Raw genomic sequence first — 23841 nt, forward strand, 5'->3', positions numbered from 1 at the left:
GCCTGGCTACCCTTCACTTTCTCTTTTCTCTCCTTTTTTTTATTTTTATTTTGAGATAGGGTCTCACTCTGCTGCCCAGGCTGGAGTGCAGTGGCATTATCTCAGCTCATTGCAACTGCTGCCTCCTGGGCTCAAGCCATCCCCCCACCTCAGCCTCCCAAGTATCTGGGACTACAGGTGGGTGCCAACATGCCCGGCTAATTGCCCCCCCCCCCCGCCCCCGCATCATACGGGGTTTGGCCATGTTGCCTAGGCTGGTCTGGAACTCCTGGGCTCAAGTGATCTAACTGCCTTGGCCTCCCAAAGTGCTGGGATTACAGGTGTGAGTCACCGCCGCGCCTGGCCCCTTCACCTTCTATCTATAAAGTAGGGATAATTTTCACAGGATTGTGCTTAACCCAGAGTCTGGCATGTAGTAAACATTTGATAAATCATAGACATTATTATTAAGGCACATTACTATCTCTGTAACCCTCAATTTCCTGATCCTTAAAATGGGGCATATGAGCCTATTTCAGGAGTATTTGAAGGACAGATGATGTGACATTTTGAACACACTTTGTAAACTGTAAAGCATTGTATAATTATAATTTCTTTGCTACACCTGTCAAATGACAGAATTAGGTAAGATGTCCCTTCAGTGCAGATATTATATGACTTAGTTAACATTTGTGATCACTTAGAAAGTTCCTTGCTAGGGTGAAAACTTAATTATAGTATTTAACTAAGTGGTAACTAGCTGGTCTAATTAGGCCATTTTGCTACCTTTAAGCAGTGCTCCTTCCCATTTCCTCCCTTCCCTCCTTTCTTCCTTCTTCCTTCCTTTCTCTTTTTTTCTTTGTTTCATTGTAAAACTAGTGCATACTTATTAAGTAAAATTTAGCATACAGAGAAAAGAAAATAGCCATAGTCTCATTACCCAACTACAAATACTGCTAACGTTTCTTTCCAGTCTGTTTTTCCAATGCAGTTTCTTAAAAAGAAGTAATTGTAATTACATTTGATACACAGTTATTTCTGTTTTTTTTGTTTGTTTGTTTGTTTGTTTTTTTAAACAGAGTCTCACTCTGTAGCCCAGGCTAGGCTGGAGTGCAGTGGCACGATCTCAGCTCACTGCAAACTCTGCCTCCCGGGTTCACGCCATTCTCCTGCCTCAGCCTCCCGAGTAGCTGGGGCTACAGGCGCCCACCACCACGCCTGGCTAATTTTTTGTATTTTTAGTAGAGACGGGGTTTCACTGCGTTAGCCAGGATAGTCTTGATCGCCTGACCTCGTGATCCACGCGCCTCAGCCTCCCAAAGTGCTGGGATTATAGGCGTGAGCCACCACACCTGGCCATTTTTAAAATTTTTTAAATACACAGTTCTTATCCTGAGATTTATAAAAAATCAGTTTCTCACATTTATCCGTCTAGTGAATAAACCAGAATTTGCTCGAGATTCTTAAAGATGTAACTAACTTTCCAAAAGACTTACATGCATTTGGAATCCTATTAGCGATACATGAAAGTCTTTTGAAGACATTCTCAGGAATATTAATTATTCTGTTGGCTACAGTGCTCTGTTGTGTGCTTTAACGATCCCAATGGGCAAACGTGGTCACTGCCTTGAAGTAGCTGATTACCTGTAGTTAGCAAATAGTAACATTGTACTTCTGTAAAGTGTATTAGCATTATTGGGGGTAAAATTAATTCTGTAAAATAATCCATTTTATCTCTGTATGTAAAATGCTCTTAGATAATTCCAATTCGGGTTAAAATCAGTTGACCTTTCCATTGCAACTCGTTACTGTCATGTAGTAAAAAATAAAAGAACAGCTAGTGAGCAGATTGCTTGAATAAGGAAAAGTGAACCATAAAAGAGGGCTTATCATTTCTTCCAAGGTTATGAGTAGGGTAGCAGTGGATAGTGTTAAAATGAAGTATTTGCTGAGCATTTATTCTTTGACTGTAATTAAAGATGGGATTAAATTAATCACAGGTTGACTCTAATTCTGAGGTAAGAGATGGAGCCCACATAATAGTTTGTCAAGTGTTTGGTGATATTAGGCTGTAGAATAGTTTTGGATTGAATTGGATCTGCCTTTTTGGGAAGGTTTGATTCTACTTCATGTATCAGCGAGAGAAACCTTTAGGGTTCTCCAATTTCTCTTTCCTTGGACATCTGATCTATCTTATCTTAGTGCTTTTAACCACCAGTGGGAAATATAACCAAATAGCAGTTTATTAGAAATATTCTTAAAATAGTCCAAACGCAGTGGCACATGCTTGGAATTCCAACACTTTGGGAGGCCAGGGCGGGAGGATCATTTGAGCCCAGGAGTTCAAGACCAGCCTGGGCAACATAGGGAGACCTAGTCTCTACAAAATAAAAATAAAAATGTTAACAAATTAGCCGGGCATGGTGGTATGTGCCTGTTGTCCTAGCTCCTTGGAATGCTGAGGTGGGAGGATTGCTTGAGCCTGGGAGATCGAGGCTGCAGTGAGTTCTGATGGTACTACTGCCTTCCAGCCTAGGCGACAGAGCGAGACCCTGTCTCAGATACACACACACACTTAAAATAAGAATCACTGGGTCTCTACTATGCGTAAAGTGCATGCATGGACTTCATTAGAAACTTTTTCTTTTTGTCACTCAAAGGCCTTATTTGTGGTATTCTGTGTGGATGTCTAACATCGGATAAAAGAGGCATTACTGACAGGGTAGATTTTTTATTTTGTTTTATTTTATTTTATTTTATTTTAATTTTTTTTGAGACAGAGTCTCGCTCTGTCGCCCAGGCTGGAGTGCAGTGGCACGATCTCGGCTCACTGCAAGCTCTGCCTCCCGGGTTCATGCTGTTCTCCTGCCTCAGCCTCCCGAGTAGCTGGGACTACAGGCGCCCACCACCATGCCTGGCTAATTTTTTGTATTTTTTTAGTAGTGACGGGGTTTCACCATGTTAGCCAGGATGGTCTCGATCTCCTGACCTCGTGATCCTCCCGCCTTGGCCTCCCAAAGTGCTGGGATTACAGGCATGAGCCACCGTGCCTAGCAACAGGGTAGACTTTTTAAAAGGAAATGAAGCCTCAGGATGCTTGAAGGACTTGTAATACATGATATGAGAGCAAATGTCTACACCACAGCCAGAGCTCTTTCTACCTCACATATATTTTACCAAAGTTTTACTTTATTCTAGAAAAGTATATTCTGATGAATATTTATTAAACACAGAGATAGTCTCTGTTCCAGTTACTGCAGCTAAAATAATGCCTAAGATACTGTTCCTGCCCTTGAGAGGAATGTAGAAAATGTATCCTCCATGGGCCAGGCATGGTGGCTCATGCCTGTAATCCCAGCACTTTGGGAGGCCAAGGCAGGCAAATCACTTGAGGTCAGGAGTTCAAAACCAGCCTGGCCAACATGGAGAAACCCCATCTCTACTAAAAATTCAAAAATTAGCTGGGCATGGTGGTGCAATGCCTATAATCCTAGCTCCTCAGGTGGCTGAGGCAGGAGGATCACTTGAACCCAGCAGGCAGAGGTTGCAGTGAGCCGAGATCATGCCACTACACACCACCCTGGGTGACAGTGAGACCCTGTCTCAAAGTCTCAAGAAAAAAAAAAAGAAAGAAAGTGTATGCCCCACCTGTGAAAATATTAAAATGAAGATACGTAAGTTTTAACATCTTACTCTACTTCCCTAGAAGGAACTTTAGATAGAAAAGTCCATGGAAACTTGTTTGGTTTTAAAGTATGTAATGCCGACTCAGTAACTGTAGTCCATTCAGTTTCTACATCTGAACGAAATTCTTCCTTTTAGTGAAATGTAGGAATCTGGAGCTCTTACAATCATAACAAGCATTCATATGTATATCTGTACTCTTCCCAAACATGTTTTCACATTATTTAGTTTGGTCTTTGTATCCCTGTGAAGGTAGGTTGTGTCCATTTTACAGATGAAGAAACTGTGCTTTGGAAATACTAAATGACTTGCCCAGGTGCTGAAGCATATGTTCAAATTCAGAATTTGTATGCACGGGAATGTGTGAATGTAATGTGTTGAGATTCCTTAGCAGTCAGTACTATTTAAATTTAAGGTCGTGGCACTGGTGTAAGCAATGATAGAGAAGATTAACCCCTAAACGGTTTTAAATATGCTCACATTGCCTATTTGGGATGATTAATTCTGAATGGAGGGGGAAAAAATTGTTGCCGTTGAAACCAATATAGGTCTTCTGGGCAACAGAGGACCTATATTAAATAGAGCATTATTTAATATGTGTATTGTATTAAATACTTATTAAAAAGAGCATTGTGCATACCTGATAGGTAGTCTAACAATGTCTGGATTTTTATTTTCTCAATTGAGTGAACTCAGAGATGATATGTATTGGTGATTCTTACTGTACAGGATTAACATTAAAAATAAAGGGTTGTTCGAAATCATTTCTGACATCTCTTCTAGATGTAAAATTCTGTGTTATTGGCCGGGCGCGGTGGCTCACGCCTGTAATCCCAGCGCTTTGCGAGGCTGAAGGGGGCTGATCACCTGAGTTCAGGAGTTCGAGAGCAGCCTGGCCAACATGGTGAAACCCCATGTCTACTAAAAATGCAAAAATTAGCCGGGCATGGTGGTGCGCGCCTGTAATCCCAGCTACTCAGGAGGTTGAGGCAGGAGGATTGCTTGAACCCGGGAGGCAGAGGTTAAAGTAAGCTCAGATCACGCCACTGCACTCCAGCCTGGGTGACAAAGTGAGACCCTGTCTCAAAAAAAAATTAAAAAATAAAAAAATCTGTGTTATTGTGTTACTTATTTTTATGCAAGATTTATGTAATGCTTCTTAACTTGACTTAATGTTTTTCCTGTTTTAGTTTTTGAGAACTTAGGAATCAAGCCTTATTTTAAGGTTGCAGTAGATGACTTGTGGAGTAGAAAATTTAACCTTTTGTGTTTGAAATTCAGATGCATTTACCCATAGAAACAACCCTCTGGTCCTCAGGTTTCTGAAACTGCAGAACCAGAAAGCACAATTATATAATGGATAAACTAGGCTTTGGAGAGTTACACAGGAAAGCCAGCCATATTCATGACATTGCTTCTTTGGAAAACAAGATTGGGAGTTTGTTTCTAGGTCTGTCAGACTCCTATACTTGCAAAAGTATCTTCAAGTAATTTACTCAAGAGAACATTGTTATTTCAAAGGTAGAGGCTTTTGTGCTGCTTTGACACCATTGTCTAGGAACAGAATGGAGATAAAAGCTTAAGTCTTCAAATGTGCATTTTTCTGTAGCTACTTGAGGTATTCGGAGTGCACCCTTTGGTTTACTCTGGGAATAAGTAATTTTTACTTAAGCAAAGTTACTTATTTTGTTGTGGTAAGAGGACTCTGCCTTTGATTGGACTGTATATTTCCAAGTCTTTATTTTCTTCAAAGAATGGAAGATTGGGCCAGCAAGATGAACCGCAAGGGCCTCGAGTTGTCATCACAGAGTGATTCAGTAGATGGTCTGATGAGGGCATTGATTTCAACTGATGACTGGGGTGAGGGAACTGATTGTTTTTAGCTATGATACTTAATATATTTATATTTTTTCAACCAACATTGAAAGAAGGACTGATTTTTGTGTTTATGTTTATTTAAAGAGGGAGGTTGCCATCAATCTAGGAGGAAGAGACGCTTAAATGTTCACATTTTCTCCAGACCCAAAGGGACTTCAAAAAAAAAACATGTCTACGTTACGTTCCAGTATGTGTGTATGTGAAATTAAAGCTCAGTATAGCTGTGGTTTCCCAAAGTTGTTCAGTTCCCAAAAGCTGGGGAGCCAAGATTCAATTCTAGTTCTATACATGTAAAATATGGTCAACTTAGCAACTAGACTGTGTGGATTCAGAGTGCAGGTGGCAGTAGGAGAAATTGCAGTAGATGATTTTACTATTAAAATGAAAACGTCTATTGCTCTCAGAATCAGTTTACAATTAGTTTATTCTTTGATGGTAGTTGAAACCTTAGTAGATAAAGTGTGGTAAGTTAAATAATAAATGAAAATGACTCTATTGGTGTGCAGTTTGTTTCCTTACTTGTGGAGTAGAGAATTTGACTTTTCGTGTGAGGTTTTAGACTAGTCTTTTAGATATTGTTGATGTGTGAAATGATTATAAGGTGTTCTTTCATTAAATGGCATACCCATAAATGAGGCGGTGGTGGAGAGTAGGAGGAGAAATACCAGTGGAACAGTATTACACATTGGCCCATATTGTACAAAACCACTTATGATACAGAGAATATTGTATCATCCTGGAGGGTTCTGAGCTTGTTTAGAATCAGACATTTATTTCTGGACCATCTAACTGCTTTGTTTTTGTATGGCAAAAGGTAAAAATCTAGAAAGTATGCAGTGGTCATTTGGTGTAAGCAGCTCGCTGCCTTTTCCCTCAAGGAATATGCCCCAATAATTCATCAACAAATAATGACACTCAACAAATAATGCAATCTGATATAAAATCATTTTCTGTAAGATCAAGGTGTGTCCAGAATTGGTTTCTTCCGGTGGGTTCTTGGTCCCGCTGACTTCAAGAATGAAGCTGTGGACCCTCGCGGTGAGTGTTACAGTTCTTAAAGATGGTGTGTGCGGAGTTTGTTCCTTCAGATGTTCAGATGTGTCTGGACTTTCTTCCTTCCGGTGGGTTCGTGGTCTCGCTGACTTCAGGAGTGAAGCCGCAGACCTTGGCAGTGAGTGTTACAGCTCTTAAAGGTGGTGCATCTGGAGTTGTTTGTTCCTCCCAGTGGCTTCATGGTCTCGCTGACTTCAGGAGTGAAGCTGCAGACTCTCACGGTGAGTGTTACAGCTCATAAAGGTAGTGCGGACCCAAAGAGTGAGCAGCAGCAAGATTTATTGTGAAGAGCAAAAGAACAAAGCTTCCACAGCGTGGAAGGGACCCGAGCCGGTTGCTGCTGCTGGCTTGGGTGGCCAGCTTTTATTCCCTTATTTGGCCCTGTCTACATCCTGCTGATTGGTCCATTTTACAGAGTACTGATTGGTCCATTTTACAGAGTGCTGATTGGTGCATTTACAATCCTTTAGCTAGACACAGAGTGCTGATTGGTGCGTTTTTACAGAGTGCTGATTGGTGTGTTTACAATCCTTTAGCTAGGCAGAAAAGTTCTCCAAGTCCCCACTCAACTCAGGAAGTCCGGCTGGCTTTACCTCTCAATCACCCCTCTAAACAAGACACCCCAGTTGCTGTTAGGAATTGGACAATGACCACTCTAGCTACTGCCTGCTCGATAGGGGCAAAGAAGGGGCCCTGCAGTTGTAGTGTCCTCCAGAGGGGAACTCTTTAGGCCAGTGAAAGGGCCAGCAGGTTGGTCCAGGGGTCCTCAGTAGAATTTGTTAGTTGAGCTCATTTGGGGTTCCATTTGTAAGACCATCTGTTGCTTGATGGCCTCGATCCTAGAGGAAACAAATTTGACAAAGAGATTAAAAATACAGGGCCCGGGCCGGGCGCGGTGGCTCAAGCCTGTAATCCCAGCACTTTGGGAGGCCGAGACGGGCGGATCACGAGGTCAGGAGTTCGAGACCATCCTGGCTAACACGGTGAAACCCCGTCTCTACTAAAAAATACAAAAAACTAGCCGGGCGAGGTGGTGGGCGCCTGTAGTCCCAGCTACTCGGGAGGCTGAGGCAGGAGAATGGCGTAAAAACCCGGGAGGCGGAGCTTGCAATGAGCTGAGATCCGGCCACTGCACTCCAGCCTGGGCGACACAGCGAGACTCCGTCTCAAAAAAAAAAAAAGAAAAAGAAAAAGAAAAATACAGGGCCCGAAGGCAAGTAATAGCAAGATGGCTGTCATGGGACCTAGAAAGGGGAGAAGCCACGTTGCCCAACTCCAGAGGTTGGTATAAGAGTTTGAAAGGTGTTGTCTGATTTCAGAAGCCTTTTTCTGTAAATGCCTGGCAGCCTCTCATACTATCTCTGACTGGTTAGTGTAAAAACAACACTCTTCCCTTAAGAAGGTGCAGAGTCCTCCTTTCTCAGCAGTGAGGAGGTCTAGGCCTCAGCGGTTTTGGAGAGTCACTGCTGTGAAAGTCTATTTGGGATCGTTAAGGATAGATATCGTTATTTCTTGCAAACTGTCTGAGAAGTCCTTTGAGAATGTGGGTAGTAGGATAATACATGTTACACTGTTAACTTTTAGCAAACTTTACTTTTGTTGAAAACCTTGTAAGTTTGGGATTTCAATTATTCTTTGCTATTAGTAAGACCTCGTTCAGTCCATATTAACTTAGAATTCATGTAGATGGCTCCTTCCTGATGCTGTAAGTACTTTAAGATTTGGCTGAGTGCAAACAACTCCCACGTTTGAGCAGACCAATTATTAGGCAGTTTTTCTAACTCTGCTTCTACAAGAGTTTCCTTGTCACTTACTGAATACCCGTTGTGTCTTTTTCTCTTAATCGCCTGGGAGGAACCATCTATTATCCTGTCCTGAAGGGAGTTCTTCCTAAGTCTGCTCGGACCTTTGTATAGTAATTAATTAAGATTTAGATCCCCTGTTAGGAAACTTGCTGGGTTAAGGATTTTTGATAGGAAGGCTATAGGTTGTCAGTGGCCTCAGTGCTTTTGAGCTACGCCCTTGTTTACACTGATAACAAGGTGGTATTGGAGTGTTTATAGGGTTATGGAGAAGACCTTCAATTATCAATTATAGGTTTCAAATTTACCCTGGCTTTTAAAGGAATAAGGTACACTTTTTTCTTTACTACTTCTCTCTTTCTCTGTCTTTGACTCCTTCTTTGTCTCTGTCTCTTCCTTGCTTTCCTTCTCTGTTTGACTTTCTGCCTCTCTGTCTCTTCCTCTGTCTCCTCTTTGTCTCTCTGTTTCTTCCTGTCTCTTTCTCTGACTTTCTCTTTCTCTCTTTCCTTCTGTCTTTGACTTTGTCTGTCTCTCTTTCTTTCTCTCTGACTCCCTTTGTCTGTCTCTTCCTCCCTTTCCTTCTCTCTTTGACTTTCTGCCTGTCTCTTCCTCTCTCTGTCTCTCTCTTTGACTCCTTGTCTCTCTTCTTCTCTCTCTCTCTCTCTGACTTTCTGTCTCTTTCTCTCTTTCCTTTCTGCTGGTCTTTCCCTGCCTCTGCCACCCACTTATGCTGCTGTTCTCCCCTCTCCTTCCCCTTTTGATGGCTTTAACGGTGTAAGACTGCCACCTCTTTGGGTTTTTGCACCGTGTGCAATAACTCCATGGTTTCCTTGTGATATTTAATGGGGGTTTCCCTAGAAGTTAGGAACTCTCTTTCTCTCCACATTGCAGCATGTCCATGTAGGATTAGATAAGCATACTTACTATCTGTAGCAAAGTCTCCCAATTACAACTGAGGAGGTGGGAGAAATACCTGGTTACAGGCTGTCCCAGGATTCCTCGGATGGTAATGGACCTTGAGGACAGTCTGGGACAGGAGATTAACACTGAGAAGGCTGCACCAGTGTCCAGGAGGAAGTCAATTTCCTGCCCCTCAATGGTTAAATGTACCTGGGGTTCAGTGAGGGCGATGACATGAGCTGGTGCTTGTCCCGGGCACCCTCAGTCCTGTTGTTGGATCATCTGGTTGGGGGCTTCTGGCCCAGAGAAACTTTGTCCTCTGGGGCAGTGCACCTTCCAGTGATTGCCTTGGCATCGTGGACATGGGTGAGGGGGCAGCTTCATTGGACAATCTTTTTTAAAGTGTCCTTGCAAACCACACTGATAACAAGCCCCACCGGGTGATTGGCCTGCTCCATTTTCTGTCCTCTGTGAACCATCAAGGTTTGTTTATCTGAGGGCCATGACTAAGGCTCTGGCCTTTTTCTGATCTCGCTTTTCCTTTTGAGCCTGTTCCTCTTGGTTCCTGTTATAGAACACTGAGGTTGCCAGGTTTAATAACGCCTCCAGATTTTGTTCAGGGCCTAAGGCTTGCTTTTGGAGCTTTCTCCTGATATCTGTAGCTGATTGGGTAATACACTTATCTTTTAGGATCGGTCGACCCTCGAGTGAGTCAGGTGACAGGAGAGTATATTTTCTTAAGGCCTCCCGTAGCCGCTCGGGGAAGACAGAAGGATTTTCTTCCTTTCCCTGAGTTATGGTGGACATCATTGAATAATTCATGGACTTTTTCCTAATTCTCCTTAGTCCTTCTAGAACACAGGTCAACAGAAGTTTGCGACTCCAGTCCCCATGATTTCAGTCGAGGTCACAGTCGGGATCCATACTGGGGACAGCTTGCTGACCGGTAGGGAATTTGTCCCTTTCTTCGGCTGTCATTCTATCATTTACTTGACTAAGATACCAGCTATCTCAAAACTCTTGGGCTGCAGCTAAAGCCACATTCTTTTCATTAAAGGCCAGGGTTTGATCTAATAGCATGACTTCTCTCCAAGTGAAGTCAAAGGTTTGCCCTAGACCCTATAGGACATCTATGTACCTATCAGGATCATCTGAAAACTTCCCCAGGTTTGCCTTGATCTGCTTTAACTCAGAGAGGTAGAAGGGGACATGTACCTGGGTTGGGCCAAATTGCCCTCCCCCTACAACTTGAAGGGGACATAACCAATAGCCTGGGGGTTTTTGTGGTCCTTTGGAGATTTCTTTGCTTGTTTCCTTCTGGGCAGAGGAGATTAGAGGAGGCTTATCATTAATAGGAAGGGGAGCTATAGGGAGGCTAGGATATGGAGATAAGCTGAGAGGTCCTCCTGTGGGATGTAAATTGCAAGCTTTGCGTAGTTGTGTATTCTCCTTCAGTGAAAAGAAAGCTTGGACATAAGGTATTTCACTCCATTAGCCTTCCCTCTTACAGAAAAGGTCAAGCTGCAGGATAGTATTGTAATTTATACTTCTCTCAGGTGGCCATTTTTCCCCATCAGAGAGAGAATATTGGGGCCAAGCCGTAATGCAGAAAAAAATGAACTGCCCCTCTTTCAGGGTTTGCAGGTCAAATTGGTCCCAGTGGCTTAGGATGCATTTCAAGGGTGAGCCTGTTGGTGCCTGAGTGTTTCCCATCTGAAAGACAAAACCACCTGTGGTTTTGGTTTGTTTCCCCTCTCCCTGCCCAAGAACCCGCAACAGTCCCTGGACCCTGCTGATCGGAATAGCTGTGCTCACTGACGCAGCAGCAGAAACACTAGTTTTCCTCGTAGACCACAAGGAGGACCGAGGAAGGTCGGATTTAGTGGCCCTTACCGACGCATTCTCGAAAACCTGCACCCTTGCCTGTCCTCTTAGACCACAAAGAGGAACAAGGAAGGTTGGATTTAGTGGCCCTTACTGACACATTCTCAAAAACCTGTTAGAGTGCTAAGCATTCTCCTGTTAGTATTGGGACTTTACCCCGTCCTATGAAGATGTTGTGCCCCAAAAATGAAGTGGAGGGCCATAACCTGAGGGAGGGAAGGGATCTCCAGGGTTGGAAGAGTGATGCCTTTTGTCCTCACTTCTCATCATATGATAGGAAGGATATCATTTCTGAAGCTCCCCATATTCTAGCTTCAGGAATACATTTTGTTAGGCCTGCTAGTCTGAGGAGGGATCCTAAAATTCCAGATAAGATAGTACCCCCACCACCGACGGGGCTTTGCGCAAAGAATGTCTTTCTGATTGGTGAGCCCTGGTGCCTAAAGAAGGGAATAGAGTCCTGGAGTTTATACTAGAAATCATTCTTATAGGAGAAACTAGAAAAGCACCAGAGACAGGGAGTGGTTGTGGAAGTGGGACTAGTCTCGGAGAAGAGAGGCTAGAGGAAGTTTGTCTGACAGGCATTAGGACCCAGGAGGCAAGGGTCAGGATAGATAGGATAGATGGGCGAGTCTCGTTTGGGTGATGTAACTTTGAGAGTTCCACTCATGGCCGAAGGGTCAACCAATTTGTTGTCAGGACCCCGGAGCTGAATGGCTTTCCTCTCTGTTGACCCTCGGCTCAGCCCAGAAGTACAGGAAAAGTGGAAGCTGGTTCCAGGCAAACCAATGCTCCCAACTCCAAAGAGTCAGGGGTTGTTAGAGAGCCCTTTCCTAGAAAGCCTGATACCCGTGTCTTTAGTCTGGCGGCCGCGCTAGTCGCTTTCAACTGGCCAACAGGTGCCTGGTATTTAGCCCCCGAATTCTAAGGAAAAATAGGATAGAATAACAAGCGAAAGGCGTCTGATGGTACTCACTGCTAGGCGATAGTCCCTTCATGGTCACCAAAATGTGTCCAGAATTGGTTCCTTTCGGTGAGTTCTTGATCTCGTTGACTTCAAGAATGAAGCTGTGGACCCTCACGGTGAGCGTTACAGTTCTTAAAGATGGTGTGCGGAGTTTGTTCCTTCAGATGTTCAGATGTGTCTGGAGTTTCTTCCTTCCGGTGGGCTTGTGGTCTTGCTGACATCAGCAGTGAAGCCGCAGACCTTGGCAGTGAGTGTTACAGCTCTTAAAGGTGGTGCATCCGGAGTTGTTTGTTCCTCCTGGTGGGTTCGTGGAATGAAGGCCATAGACCCTCACAGTGAGTGTTACAGCTCATAAAGGTAGTGCGGACCCAAAGAGTGAGCAGCAGCAAGATGTATTGTGAAGAGCAAAAGAACAAAGCTTCCACAGTGTGGAAGGGGACCTGAGCAGGTTGCTGCTGCTGGCTTGGGTGGCCAGCTTTTATTCCCTTATTTGGCCCTGCCCACATCCTGCTGATTGGTCCATTTTACAGCAAGCTGATTGGTGCATTTACACTCCTTTAGCTAGACGCAGAGTGCTGATTGGTATGTTTTTACAGAGTGCTGATTGGTGCGTTTACAATCCTTTAGCTAGACAGAAAAGTTCTCCTAGTCCCCCACTCAACCCAGGAAGTCCAGCTGGCTTCACCTCTCAAAGGTATGAAAATTATTTTAAGTTTGGCAAGAATGATAATTTGGACATAACATTGTATTTATTTTGGAGCCAGTACACACGGATACCACAAATACGTCTCTAATAATTCTTATTCAGGAAGCAATATTGACATAGATTGATGGACCAGGACAGTTGTGAAACTCTTCTTTTTTTTTTTTTTTTTTGAGACAGGGTCTTGCTCTGTCACCCAGGCTGGAGTGCAGTGGCGTGATCTCGGCTCACTGCAGCCTTCGCCTCCCAGGCTCAAGTGATTCTCCTGCGTCAGCCCCCCTACCCTACTCCAAGTAGCTGGGACTACAGGCTCAGGCCACCACACCTGGCTGATATTTGTATTTTTTGTAAAGAAGAGGTTTTGCCGTGTTGCCCAGGCTGGTCTTGAACTCCTGAGCTCAGCTGATCCTCTCACCTTGGCCTCCCAAAGTGCTGGGGTTACAGGTGTGAGCCAGCACACCTGGCCTGTTGTGAAACTATTAAAGAGGCTTTATGATATTGTAGGTTCAGTAACAAAAACGTATTTAGAGTTTAATTTTCCATACGGATCTGATGGCTGGTTTGACACAGAAGTGGAGAAAAGTGTCACTGTTTTTGGATCAAACTCCAGCCTGCTCAGATCAGGAAAATGTTTGATCATTTGGTAATAAACAACACTGTGATCTTGATGTACCAGGGTGGCTGTTTTGTCTGACTTTTCCTGGAGTTGTATAGGATTTCTGTGGTGAAAAAAAAAATCTGTGGATTGAGTACTGAATTCTATCCTTTTTTTAGCTCTCTGACTTTAAACAAGTTAACTTCATTCCATAAATATTGACCAGATTTGTTCAAATGTGCCATCCATTGTTCTAAGTACCTAAAACATTATGCGTCTCAGTCACCTACCTTATTAGTAATGGGGTCATTATCTCCCAGTTTTTATGGTTTTTAGCAGCTTTTTGGAATATAATTTAAGTAGTATAAAATCTGCCTGTTTTAATTGTATAATTCAGTGTTTTTTTAATATATTTACAGATTTGTGCAACCATCATTGCAATCTGATTGTAGAACATTTCCATCATTCCGGAAGGAACTTTGTGACTATTTGCAGTCACTCCTGAGCTCCATGCAACCACTAATGTACTTTTTGTCTTTATAGATTTGCACATTGTATAGAAATGGAATCATAATATGTGGTCTTTTGTGTCTGACTTCTTTCACATAGCATGATGTTTTTGAAGTTCATCTATATTGTAGGATGTACTTCATATTCCATTGTATGGATATACCACATTTTGTTTATCCGTTCATCAGTTGATGGACATTTGGATTGTTTCCACTTTTTGGCTATTGTGAATAATGCTGTTATGAACATTCTTGTGCAAGTTTTCATGGGACATCTGTTTTCATTTCTCTTGGGTAGATGCCTAGGAGTGGAATTGCTGGGTCATATGGTAAATTTATATTTGGTATTTTAAGAAACTGCCAAACTGTTTTCTTCCAGAGTGGCTGTACCATTTTATATTCCCATCAGTGAGGATTCTAATTTCTCCATATCTTTGGACAATAACAATACTTGTTATTATCTGTATTTTTTGTTATGGCCATTCTAGTGGATGTGAAGTAGTATTTCATTGTGGTTTTGATTTGCATTTCCTTAATAACTCATGATGTTGAGAATCTTTTCATGTGCATATAGTCCATTTTAATATCTTCTTTGGTGAAATGTCTATTCAGATCTTTTTTGCCCACTTTTTTTTTTTTAACCTATTTTTTTTTTTAACATGGAGTCTCACTCTCTTGCCCAGGCTGGAGTGCAGTGGTGTGATCTTGGCTCACTGCAGCCTCCGCCTGTGAGGTTCAAGCAATTCTTATGCCTCACCCTCCCAAGAAGCTGGCATTATAGGTGTGTGCCACCACGCCTAGCTAATTTTTATATTTTTGGTAGAGACGGGGTTTCGCCATGCTGGGCAGCCTTGTCTCAAATTCCTGGACTCAAGCAATCTACCCACTTTGGCCTCTCAAAGTGCTGGGATTACAGGCATGAGCCACTGTGCCTAGCTCTTTTTTGCCCGCTTTTAAATTGGTTTTGTGGTCTTCTTATTAATGAAAAAGTTCTTTATATATTCTGGTTACAAGTCCCTTATTGATATATAATAATTTGCAAACATTTTCTCCTGTTCTATGGCTTGGGTTTTGTTTTTCTTGGTGGTGTCTTGAAACAATTTTTACTTTCAATAATGTCTTACTTATTAGTATTTTTGTTTTCCATGATTCATTGACCATCTGTTGCCCAATAATGATTTTACCCTTTTAGAGGAACCTTTTGAATGCTGGGACGTTGGATCTGTTAGCTTTCTGACATTTTCTAACTGATCAAGCTTATTTTCAATACTTGAGTACAGGGGCTACAGAATGAATGTTCTCCATTATTCATTAAACTTATTCTGTTTTGGAAAATTCATCTCAAACATGTTTGTCTGTTTTTAGAGTAAATTAGCATCTACTGCAGATGTTGTCATCCTGAGCAGACATTGACATTTCTTGTAAGGTTTTATTACTTGATGCTGATTTGTTTATGAAAAATTACCATTTGAATATGAAAATGATTTTTATCTCATAATTGTCCTGTTTAGGCTTATGAATTCTTCTAGAAATCTATCATTCATAGATTATCTTCAAAGCTTCTGAGGTTAATTGCCAAATAATTTTTATGGTTAATAATCAAAGAAGACACTTTAGATAGACTTTATCAGAGAGAGATTTTATTAGATATAAATGGAAGATATTTTTATCTGGGGTAGGTAGTTGTGATGCCTGACTGTAATGCCTAGTTTCAGCTTTTTGAGAAAGAATAAAACCAATTTTGCATTCCAGAACTATTATTTTGTTTCATGAATACAGCTAAGTAAATTCCATAAGGTTTCTTTGCTATAGGACAGGGTATCTCAGCTTCGACACTGTTGACCTTTTGGGCCAGACAATTCCTTGTCTTGTGGGGCTATCTTGTGCATTGTAGGATGGCTGTTTAGCAGAATTTTTGACCTCTACTCACTAGATGCTAGTAACATCCCCCTATTGTGATGCAAAAATGTCTCCAGGTGTTGACCTATGTCCCCTTGGTAGGGTTGGGGAGAATCTCATCCCCATAGAGAATCACTGCTTTAGGGGTATATTTAGAACTAGCAAGGGAATTCAGAGAAGTGCCTTACCCTTCTAAAATATAGGTAGGAATTGTCCATCAGCTGTGCCGCTAGAATTGACAAAGTGGTCTTTGCATGCAGCCCATAAAACTTAGAGGCTGATGTTTCGTGCTTGATCTTTATAAAACCCTTCTCCATATTCTCTCTCCCTTTCCTGATTGCTTTTTTATGTTCTTGTGTGTATGTTTGACTGCATTGTACGGTCTTCTAAAAGCAAGCAGAGACACCCCCCACCCATCCCGCATCCCCCTACACCGCCCGCTGACTTTCCCCAATTATTTTAAGATGCAGCTGTGGTGACCAATTCCAGATGACTATTGGGAGAAAGTAAACTTGAGGAAAAAGAGGAGGACTGGGTTGGATTTCCTCTACTTCAGCTTTAAAATGTTTCCGCTGTGATATAAAAAGCTTAAGAGCATGTGGAAATGCGAGTTTAGCGTGTAACCAGAAAAAAGGGGTGTGTCAGGAAGAGGTAATTAAGTGTTGTAAGCAACCCAGAATCTCTGTACTATTGTTAAAGCAGTATGTTGCTTTAACTCAATCCAGTTACTCTTCCCTCAGCAAGTCTATACTAATCCAGTGATTGACCTGTCGTACAGACTGCAACAAATATCACGTATACTTGCACCAGGAGGCTGGGGTATGATTACACAGGGAGCCTCAGATATGAGTTTCCTGACGTTTGTCTGTGAAGTCTCAACTCTAATGTTGCACAGTTTTAACCTTTAAATACTACCATGCTACAAAGTCCCTTTCCACTGGAGCAGTATCATCTACTTTTAGTATTTAGGGACTAACCTGTTCACAACTACTACAAAATATTTGACAGAGTAGCACGCACCTTGTTTGACAGTCTCATGAAGTTGTGGGTAAGAAACTGTAGTTGCTTGCAACAGTATGAATCCAATATGATTTTTAAAAGTCTCTCTTTTCCCATGCTGGTTAATGAAAACTCTAGGTTTTGAATTTTTCCTAAGTCATATTTTGCTCAGTTCTTTTCTTTCATAATGGCTACTTTTCCTTTCAGCTGACGTCAGACTCTGCTGCCTCCTATAATTTTCCTAATTGCCTTCTCTTCTGTCTCAGCATATGCCTTAGCAGTGGAAAAGAAAAATTTCAAGTTTATTTTAGGGGGTGGTCTGGGGTAGAAGGGCGAGGCTAGCGCAGCTTAAAGGAGATGGTTATCCTGACTGTAATGTTTCTTACTAACTCCTCAGTGCATCTCTAACCTACCTGTAGTCAGGAGGGCTGTCACAAATGTGAAAAAAAGTGAGTTGGGAAGAAGGAAATGAATATTTACTAAGGGCCGACTCTGTGCTTACTAAGGGCCTACTCTGTGCCCAGTGTCTGTACTTTCTTTGACATAGTTTCATTTAATTCATTTAAGCTTTTTGAGAAGTGTTCTCATCCCTGTTTGCAGGTAAGGAAATGAGACACAGAGGGGTTAATCTGCCCAAGGCTTTGCAGAGAGCCAGCATGCAAATGCAGGCCTGTGGGACCCCAGGTCTGTGCTGTCTCTGCTTTCCATGCTCTTCTCCCTTCTTGTTAGTACTGCCTTCACAAAGGGAAGAAAGAAGAATGTTGGGTCTCCAGAAGAGTGGATTCCATGAAAGACACTCATATCTGGGGTGAGAGGTTATGATGCCTGGCTGTCAAGGCAGTTTCAGTTTATGAGAAAGAATAAAACCAACTTTGCAGTCTGAGAAGAGTGCTGGTTTCCGGAGGGATCATCTTGATTTGAGGTGGCAGCTGTCACTTCCCTCAGGGCATAGAAAATATGATTTAACCACTGGACAGCTTTGCTTCACAAAGAATGTCATGATTGGTTAAGTGCACATTAATACTACTGATATTAAAAGTGTACTTAATTACCCTACTACTGAAGGAGACATAAAAAATCCATAACAGTATCAACGTGTCTAGTTTAGAATGCATTTGTCTTTTTTGGCTGAGGTGGATAGGTGAGGGCATAAGGTAAGGGTTGTGTATGTGCAAGTTTATATATAGATAAAATGTGTGTGTGTAGGAGAACAGATATTTGTGGTGTTTGGGAATTCACCTTGAACTTCATATTGCCTTCTAATTCATGCTAAAAAGAGTAGCACCTCTTATTGATTCTTAACCATAGAAAGCTAGCTGCCTCTTTTCTTTCATTTGATTGGTTACCACATTTGTACTTTCTCTGAGGGAAGGATCATTATTAGGATATACAGGGAAGAGTAGAAAGCTGAATAAAAAGAGGAAGATGTTGGGTTACTGAACTGAAATGTTGCCTTGGAACATGGCTTCCTTCAAAGCTCTTGAATCTTTATTTTCTGTAACTTACCACATGAGATCATAGGGAAAAGAAGTTGACCAAGGATGTGAGAAAGTAAATGGGAGTTACTGGAGAATTGATGGCTTTGTAAAAAGTTTCTCAAATAGGGATAGAGGTTTATACTTGCACTTAACACTGAAGGAAAGGTTTATGTTTGCTACTAGAACTGAGTTGGCATCTAACTTCCTTTGTAAAAGCACTACAAATTAACTGTTGTAAGCTGTGAAATGGAGTTTGTAGTAACAGACCTGGCAAGTAAACACCTAGTGTTTGTCTCTTAAAAAGTGATGTATTACAGCTCCACCAGGTGGCTGCCAACAGTGTGAATGAGATAGGCTGGCATCCACCAGGAGGAGGGGAAAGCTGCTTTGATTTTCTTTGTGCATATCGGAGTCTACAACATAATAATTTAGTGAAGGACAAAGAAGGGAGCCCACTGCAGGTTTTTCTAGGAAGTCTTGCAAAAAACACACACACACAAAAACAACAAAAAAACCTCAAGATCACTGTGACTCATCGTTGACGTATAAATACCTGAATGTCATAGACAGTTTTCTGATGGGTTAATTGTGCTGCAGATCTGTATATAATTGTGCCCATATTCTGGCTATTATTTTTGGTGTTCCTAAAAGGGCAGAGGATACTTTAGGTCCATAGACTAGTTTTGGCTTGTCACTATTAGAGACTCAAGTGTGATCCAGCTCAGATGCTAAGTATTGTAACATCACGGTGTAGTAGGAAAGAATGTTGGTGAGTCGAATCCAGTTTTAGGCTCTGCTCCTATTAGGCAAGTGGCTTCTTTTTTCCTGGGCCTCAGTTTTCTCATCTGTAAAATGAGTGAATTATATTAGCTGATCTCCAGAAATCTTTAGCCATGTGCATAATTTGAATAATTTCATTTTAATTTGGAAAAGAATAAACTTGTTAAGCATTTGAAAATCAAATAGAAAACATGAGGGAAGAAAGCTATATTTAGTGTAGACATTTACATTTTTTAAATTAAACTCTACGTTATGATATTGATCATAGGAATTAGAATGAAACAGTCTTTACTATTCTCTCCCTAGCTCTAATACGGCACAGATGTGATAATGAAGTCCATATGCAGTCTTGAAGAAAGTGTCTGATTAGACATAAAATGTTTAAAAAAAATCTGATAAGTAAATTGAGCTATCAACTTGTTTAGGCAGCACAGAGAATAAAACAAAAGCCAAAGCCCACTAGCTACTGAAACACTGAAATGTGAAGTTCATTTTCCCAACTTATTGATTCCATTCCTATCTAGGTTTGGAGAAAAAAGAAAGAAACAGCTTCTTTCTCCGTGTTAAGTAAATATCTTAATCATTTGCAAATGCAAGTATAAAATTGAAATTGTAAGTGCTCTGAGTAACAAACATTGTTTTGTTCTTTTGTGTTCTAAACATTAATAAAATGAGCCATCATTAATGGATCTAAATATTTTAAATTGCAGTTAGTAATTTTAAATTGCAGTTAGTAATGCCATTTTAATTGATTTTAGATTTCTCATGTTGAGGAGCAAAGAAAGCATAACCCCAATTTTTTTATTCCAGTTTTTAACAATACAACCGATTTAGGAAATATTAAGAACTGATTGTAGCAATGACAGGAATATTAGTCCCCCTCTGCCTTTGTACTTTGCCCTGTAGCAACAAGTGAATTCATTACTGTATTTCATTATTTGTGCTTCCCTCCTTTAAAAAATACGCAGTTTGCTATTTTTAAAAATTACTCATGGATGGCCGGGCGCAGTGGCTCACGCCTGTAATTCCAGCACTTTGGGAGGCCAAGGCGGGCGGATTACGAGGTCAGGAGATCGAGACCATCCTGGCTAACATGGTGAAACCCGTGTTACTAAGTCTGTACTAAAAATACAAAAAACTAGCCAGGCGTGGTGGCGGGTGTCTGTAGTCCCAGCTACTCGGGAGGCTGAGGCAGGAGAATGGCGTGAACCCGGGAGGTGGAGGTTGCAGTGAGCCAAGATCACGCCACTGCACTCCAGCCTGGGCGACAGAGCGAGACTCTGTCTCAAAAAAAAAAAAAAGAATGAAGACTGATTTTATATGGTGGCTCTTTTCACCATTAAAAAATTAGTTTATACTTTTTTTGCTTTTCTCGTTGTTTTAGTTTCTTTCTTTTATGTGCGTATTTATCAGCGTATTGTGGCATGTGTGTTAGCTGTGCCAGTATTCAGCTTTTAGAAACACAGCCACATGTTACTATGCCACCTTCTTGAAGTTTGGAGTGTTAGATTTGAATGCAATGTAGACTTTGATCTAGTTTTTGTTTTTCTGTGAGACATTTACATGAAAACAACATCTTTGATTTTAATAACTTACCTGTTTATTTCCCACCTGAAATTGTCTTAATGCTCCATAAGGGACGTAGCAGCTGGTTGTGATGGAATTGACTGACACTAAGTAAAAGATTATGACTTCAGGTAGAAATTAAGTAGACAGAACTGCTGATTTCTTGAAGAAATGGGATACACTCAGATTGTCAAATATTGACATAGACCTTCTGCTAATTTAAGAGTAACAATTCTGGTTCTGGTGAGAAAAATTTTTTAGTTAGTTTCATGATATGCTTTATATCAAAGATAAAACCTTAAATGTATTTTAAATTTAATTTTTTTGTTAAAAAAAGGGCTGACCTTTCATTCTTGAGAAGATTAGTTCCTCTTAACCACGTGATGAAACTTTGCTAATAAAAAGAACTCATGTGTGTATACACTCTTACACCACACTTTGTACATAATTCCTAGCAGTCTTTTGGACTAAATACTTTCCCCATAACTTTATATTGAGCAGAAATGATGGCATCTTTTCAAATATATAATGTTAGCTCTGGGATTTAAAATTTAATTTCTAGTTTTCAGTGTCTTGCTAATTATGAGTTTGAGGCACATTTCATTAATATGTGTTCATCTTAGTATGCATTGATGAGGAGTGTGTGACTGTTTTGCTTTATATTCTTCTGATAAGTCAATTAATGGCAAGTCATTTTACTTCTATAAGCTCATTTTCCACATTTGTATAAAGTGGAGGTTGTGGGTATGGGTGTGAAAGATGGGAGTTTAGGTTAGAACAACTTGTAATTTCTCTTCCAGTTGTAAGTACTGTATAACATAATGGAAGCAAAATGCTTCCATGGCTCCGTGATCATGTCTGTATTCATTTGTTCATCATTGACTTGTCTCTTACTATGGGGATTTCCTATTATATACATGCTGCACATAAATTTCCGAAAGATTTAGTTATAATCTAATCTTTTAGAATCTAAATTTAGTTGTAGTAATTTGTTTGGCTATTACACATTTAAAATTTACCAGAAGTGTCTTGATCAAACAAGAATTTGGGTTGGCTTTCAAAGAATGTGAACAAGGCTGAATATAAATAGAATTCGGGTCATTTATCAGTATCCATTCTCTTATTTCATTAGCTGAATTAATGTCTAAGCATTCAGTCCAAGAAATATATGTAGCTCTTCTATTTTATTAATGGTTTAGCCTTAATCCTATCTTCCTTTTAGTTTGCAATAAGTACAAAATAGTTAAAAATTCCAGAAGCTTGTTATAGTCTACCTCCTATGAAGCACTTAAGCAATACAATAAATACAACTGTCATTCTTTGTCTTCTACTTCCTCTTTTCTGGATATTTGCTTGTATGACTATTTTTTCCTTTACTACTATCTAATCTAGTTCACAATGATTTTTGTGTTCTTAAAGAGAAAAAGTCAGTGACTTAAATTATATCACCATAACTTTTGTAATCAGATGATCAGAGAAGATAGGATTAAAGCTAATAAATGCAGGGTCCTTTGAAATCCTCACATAAAAAGAAACAGCGAAACTACCAGCTTTATCTGGTATCTGACCGAGAAAATCAACCAATGTATATTGGTTTTGTACTTTACATGGTAATGTTGTCATTTATTTTTAGATATCCTTGGAACAGAAGATCTTATTGTGGAAGTGACTTCCAATGATGCTGTGAGATTTTATCCCTGGACCATTGATAATAAATACTATTCAGCGGACATCAATTTGTGTGTGGTGCCAAACAAATTTCTTGTGACTGCAGAGATTGCAGAATCTGTCCAAGCATTTGTGGTTTACTTTGACAGCACACAAGTAAGACTTTGTTTTCTATGAAGGCTTGAATAAGAAATTATTGCATGCCTTCTTTTTTTCCTGTTACATTTTATCTTACTATCTCTTTTCTGGTTTTGTTTGTTTATATTTTTTGTTCCTTCTAGAAATCGGGTCTCGACAGTGTCTCCTCATGGCTTCCACTGGCAGAAGCATGGTTACCTGAGGTGATGATCTTGGTCTGTGATAGAGTGTCTGAAGATGGTAAGGCATGTGGGTGGGACACGCATTTGCCATTCCTTGATAAACAGAGTACATCTGTTTCCTTAACTTAGGACATACATCCCATGTGACTTTATTGCTTTATGAAAATATTTTCAGCTATTTTTCTTTGGTATCTTGTAATATTTACTTTTTTTTAAGAATGTATACTTCAGGGTTGAGAAATCATTTTCTTTTTGTTATTTTAGATGCCTTTAGAATAGATGCCTTTAGAATAACATTGACATTAAGGGAAACACATTGAGATTTATGAAGAATATTGCAGGAATAGTCATGTTTTGTTTTCTTCTTACTTGTGAAGATTCTTTTGCATATTATTTTAGGTGTCAGCCGACAGAAAGCTCAAGAATGGTGCATCAGACATGGCTTCGAATTGGTAGAACTTAGTCCAGAGGAGTTGCCTGAGGAGGATGGTAAGTGTTTATGTGTTAGTAGAAAATATGGCACTTAGATTCAGATATGAGAGATTATTTTAATTCAGGGAAGAAGAATCACAGCAAAATTCAAGAAACTTTTTCCCCAGCTGTTTCAAGGATTTAAGCAAAATCCATTGATGTAGTCTTATACTTAGTGTGAGAATTCATTTATTTGGTTTTACCACCTGTTTTAGAACTTTTGAAAATGTGTGTTTTTCTTATGGATAAAGGTGTAAGGCTGCTTTCTAAAATCTTTGTCATTTTCCCAATCCTTTTTCCTTTCCCCACTGCTGAAGAAGGAGAGTTAGACCTTCATAGTAGTTAAAGTTGATGTTTCTTATTTTGAATTCATAGTAACCTAAGACTGAATTCCCAGGAATCGCAGGGGACATTTCAGATCTATTTGAATGTCTTTTGGACATTTGAAGCCAAAAAACAGACCCCTAATTTAATCCCCCACCTCCACCCCAGGTAGCTCTGCAATCGCTGTCCTCCGCTATTGCTGGACCTTCTATTTCTTCCCCTTTTCTACTCCCCTTCCCCATTTCTTTTCTCATCTTTTCTCCTTTGAAGTACACCTGTTGTGGTATCTACCAGGATAAGAGGGTTTTTGGTTCACCAAAACCTTATAATCTGGTACAAGAGATGAAACTTACAGATAATTGAATTATCAAGTGGAATGTCA

General features: G+C 40.6%; 1 protein-coding gene across 3 annotated transcripts in view; it reads left to right on the forward strand.

Moving 5' to 3' along the window:
- AAGAB (alpha and gamma adaptin binding protein) overlaps positions 1-23841 on the forward strand; it is a 61892-nt gene that overhangs the window by 1281 nt on the left and 36770 nt on the right. For all 3 annotated transcript variants that reach the window (XM_003901095.4, XM_021940665.2, XM_009210476.3), the window contains exons 2-4: positions 22310-22500; positions 22626-22722; positions 23064-23153. In XM_003901095.4, the coding sequence (XP_003901144.2) occupies positions 22310-22500; positions 22626-22722; positions 23064-23153 (378 nt within the window). The remainder of the gene's footprint in view (positions 1-22309; positions 22501-22625; positions 22723-23063; positions 23154-23841) is intronic.

This window comes from Papio anubis, chromosome 7, assembly GCF_008728515.1.
Source record: "Papio anubis isolate 15944 chromosome 7, Panubis1.0, whole genome shotgun sequence".
Classification (NCBI taxonomy): domain Eukaryota; kingdom Metazoa; phylum Chordata; class Mammalia; order Primates; family Cercopithecidae; genus Papio; species Papio anubis.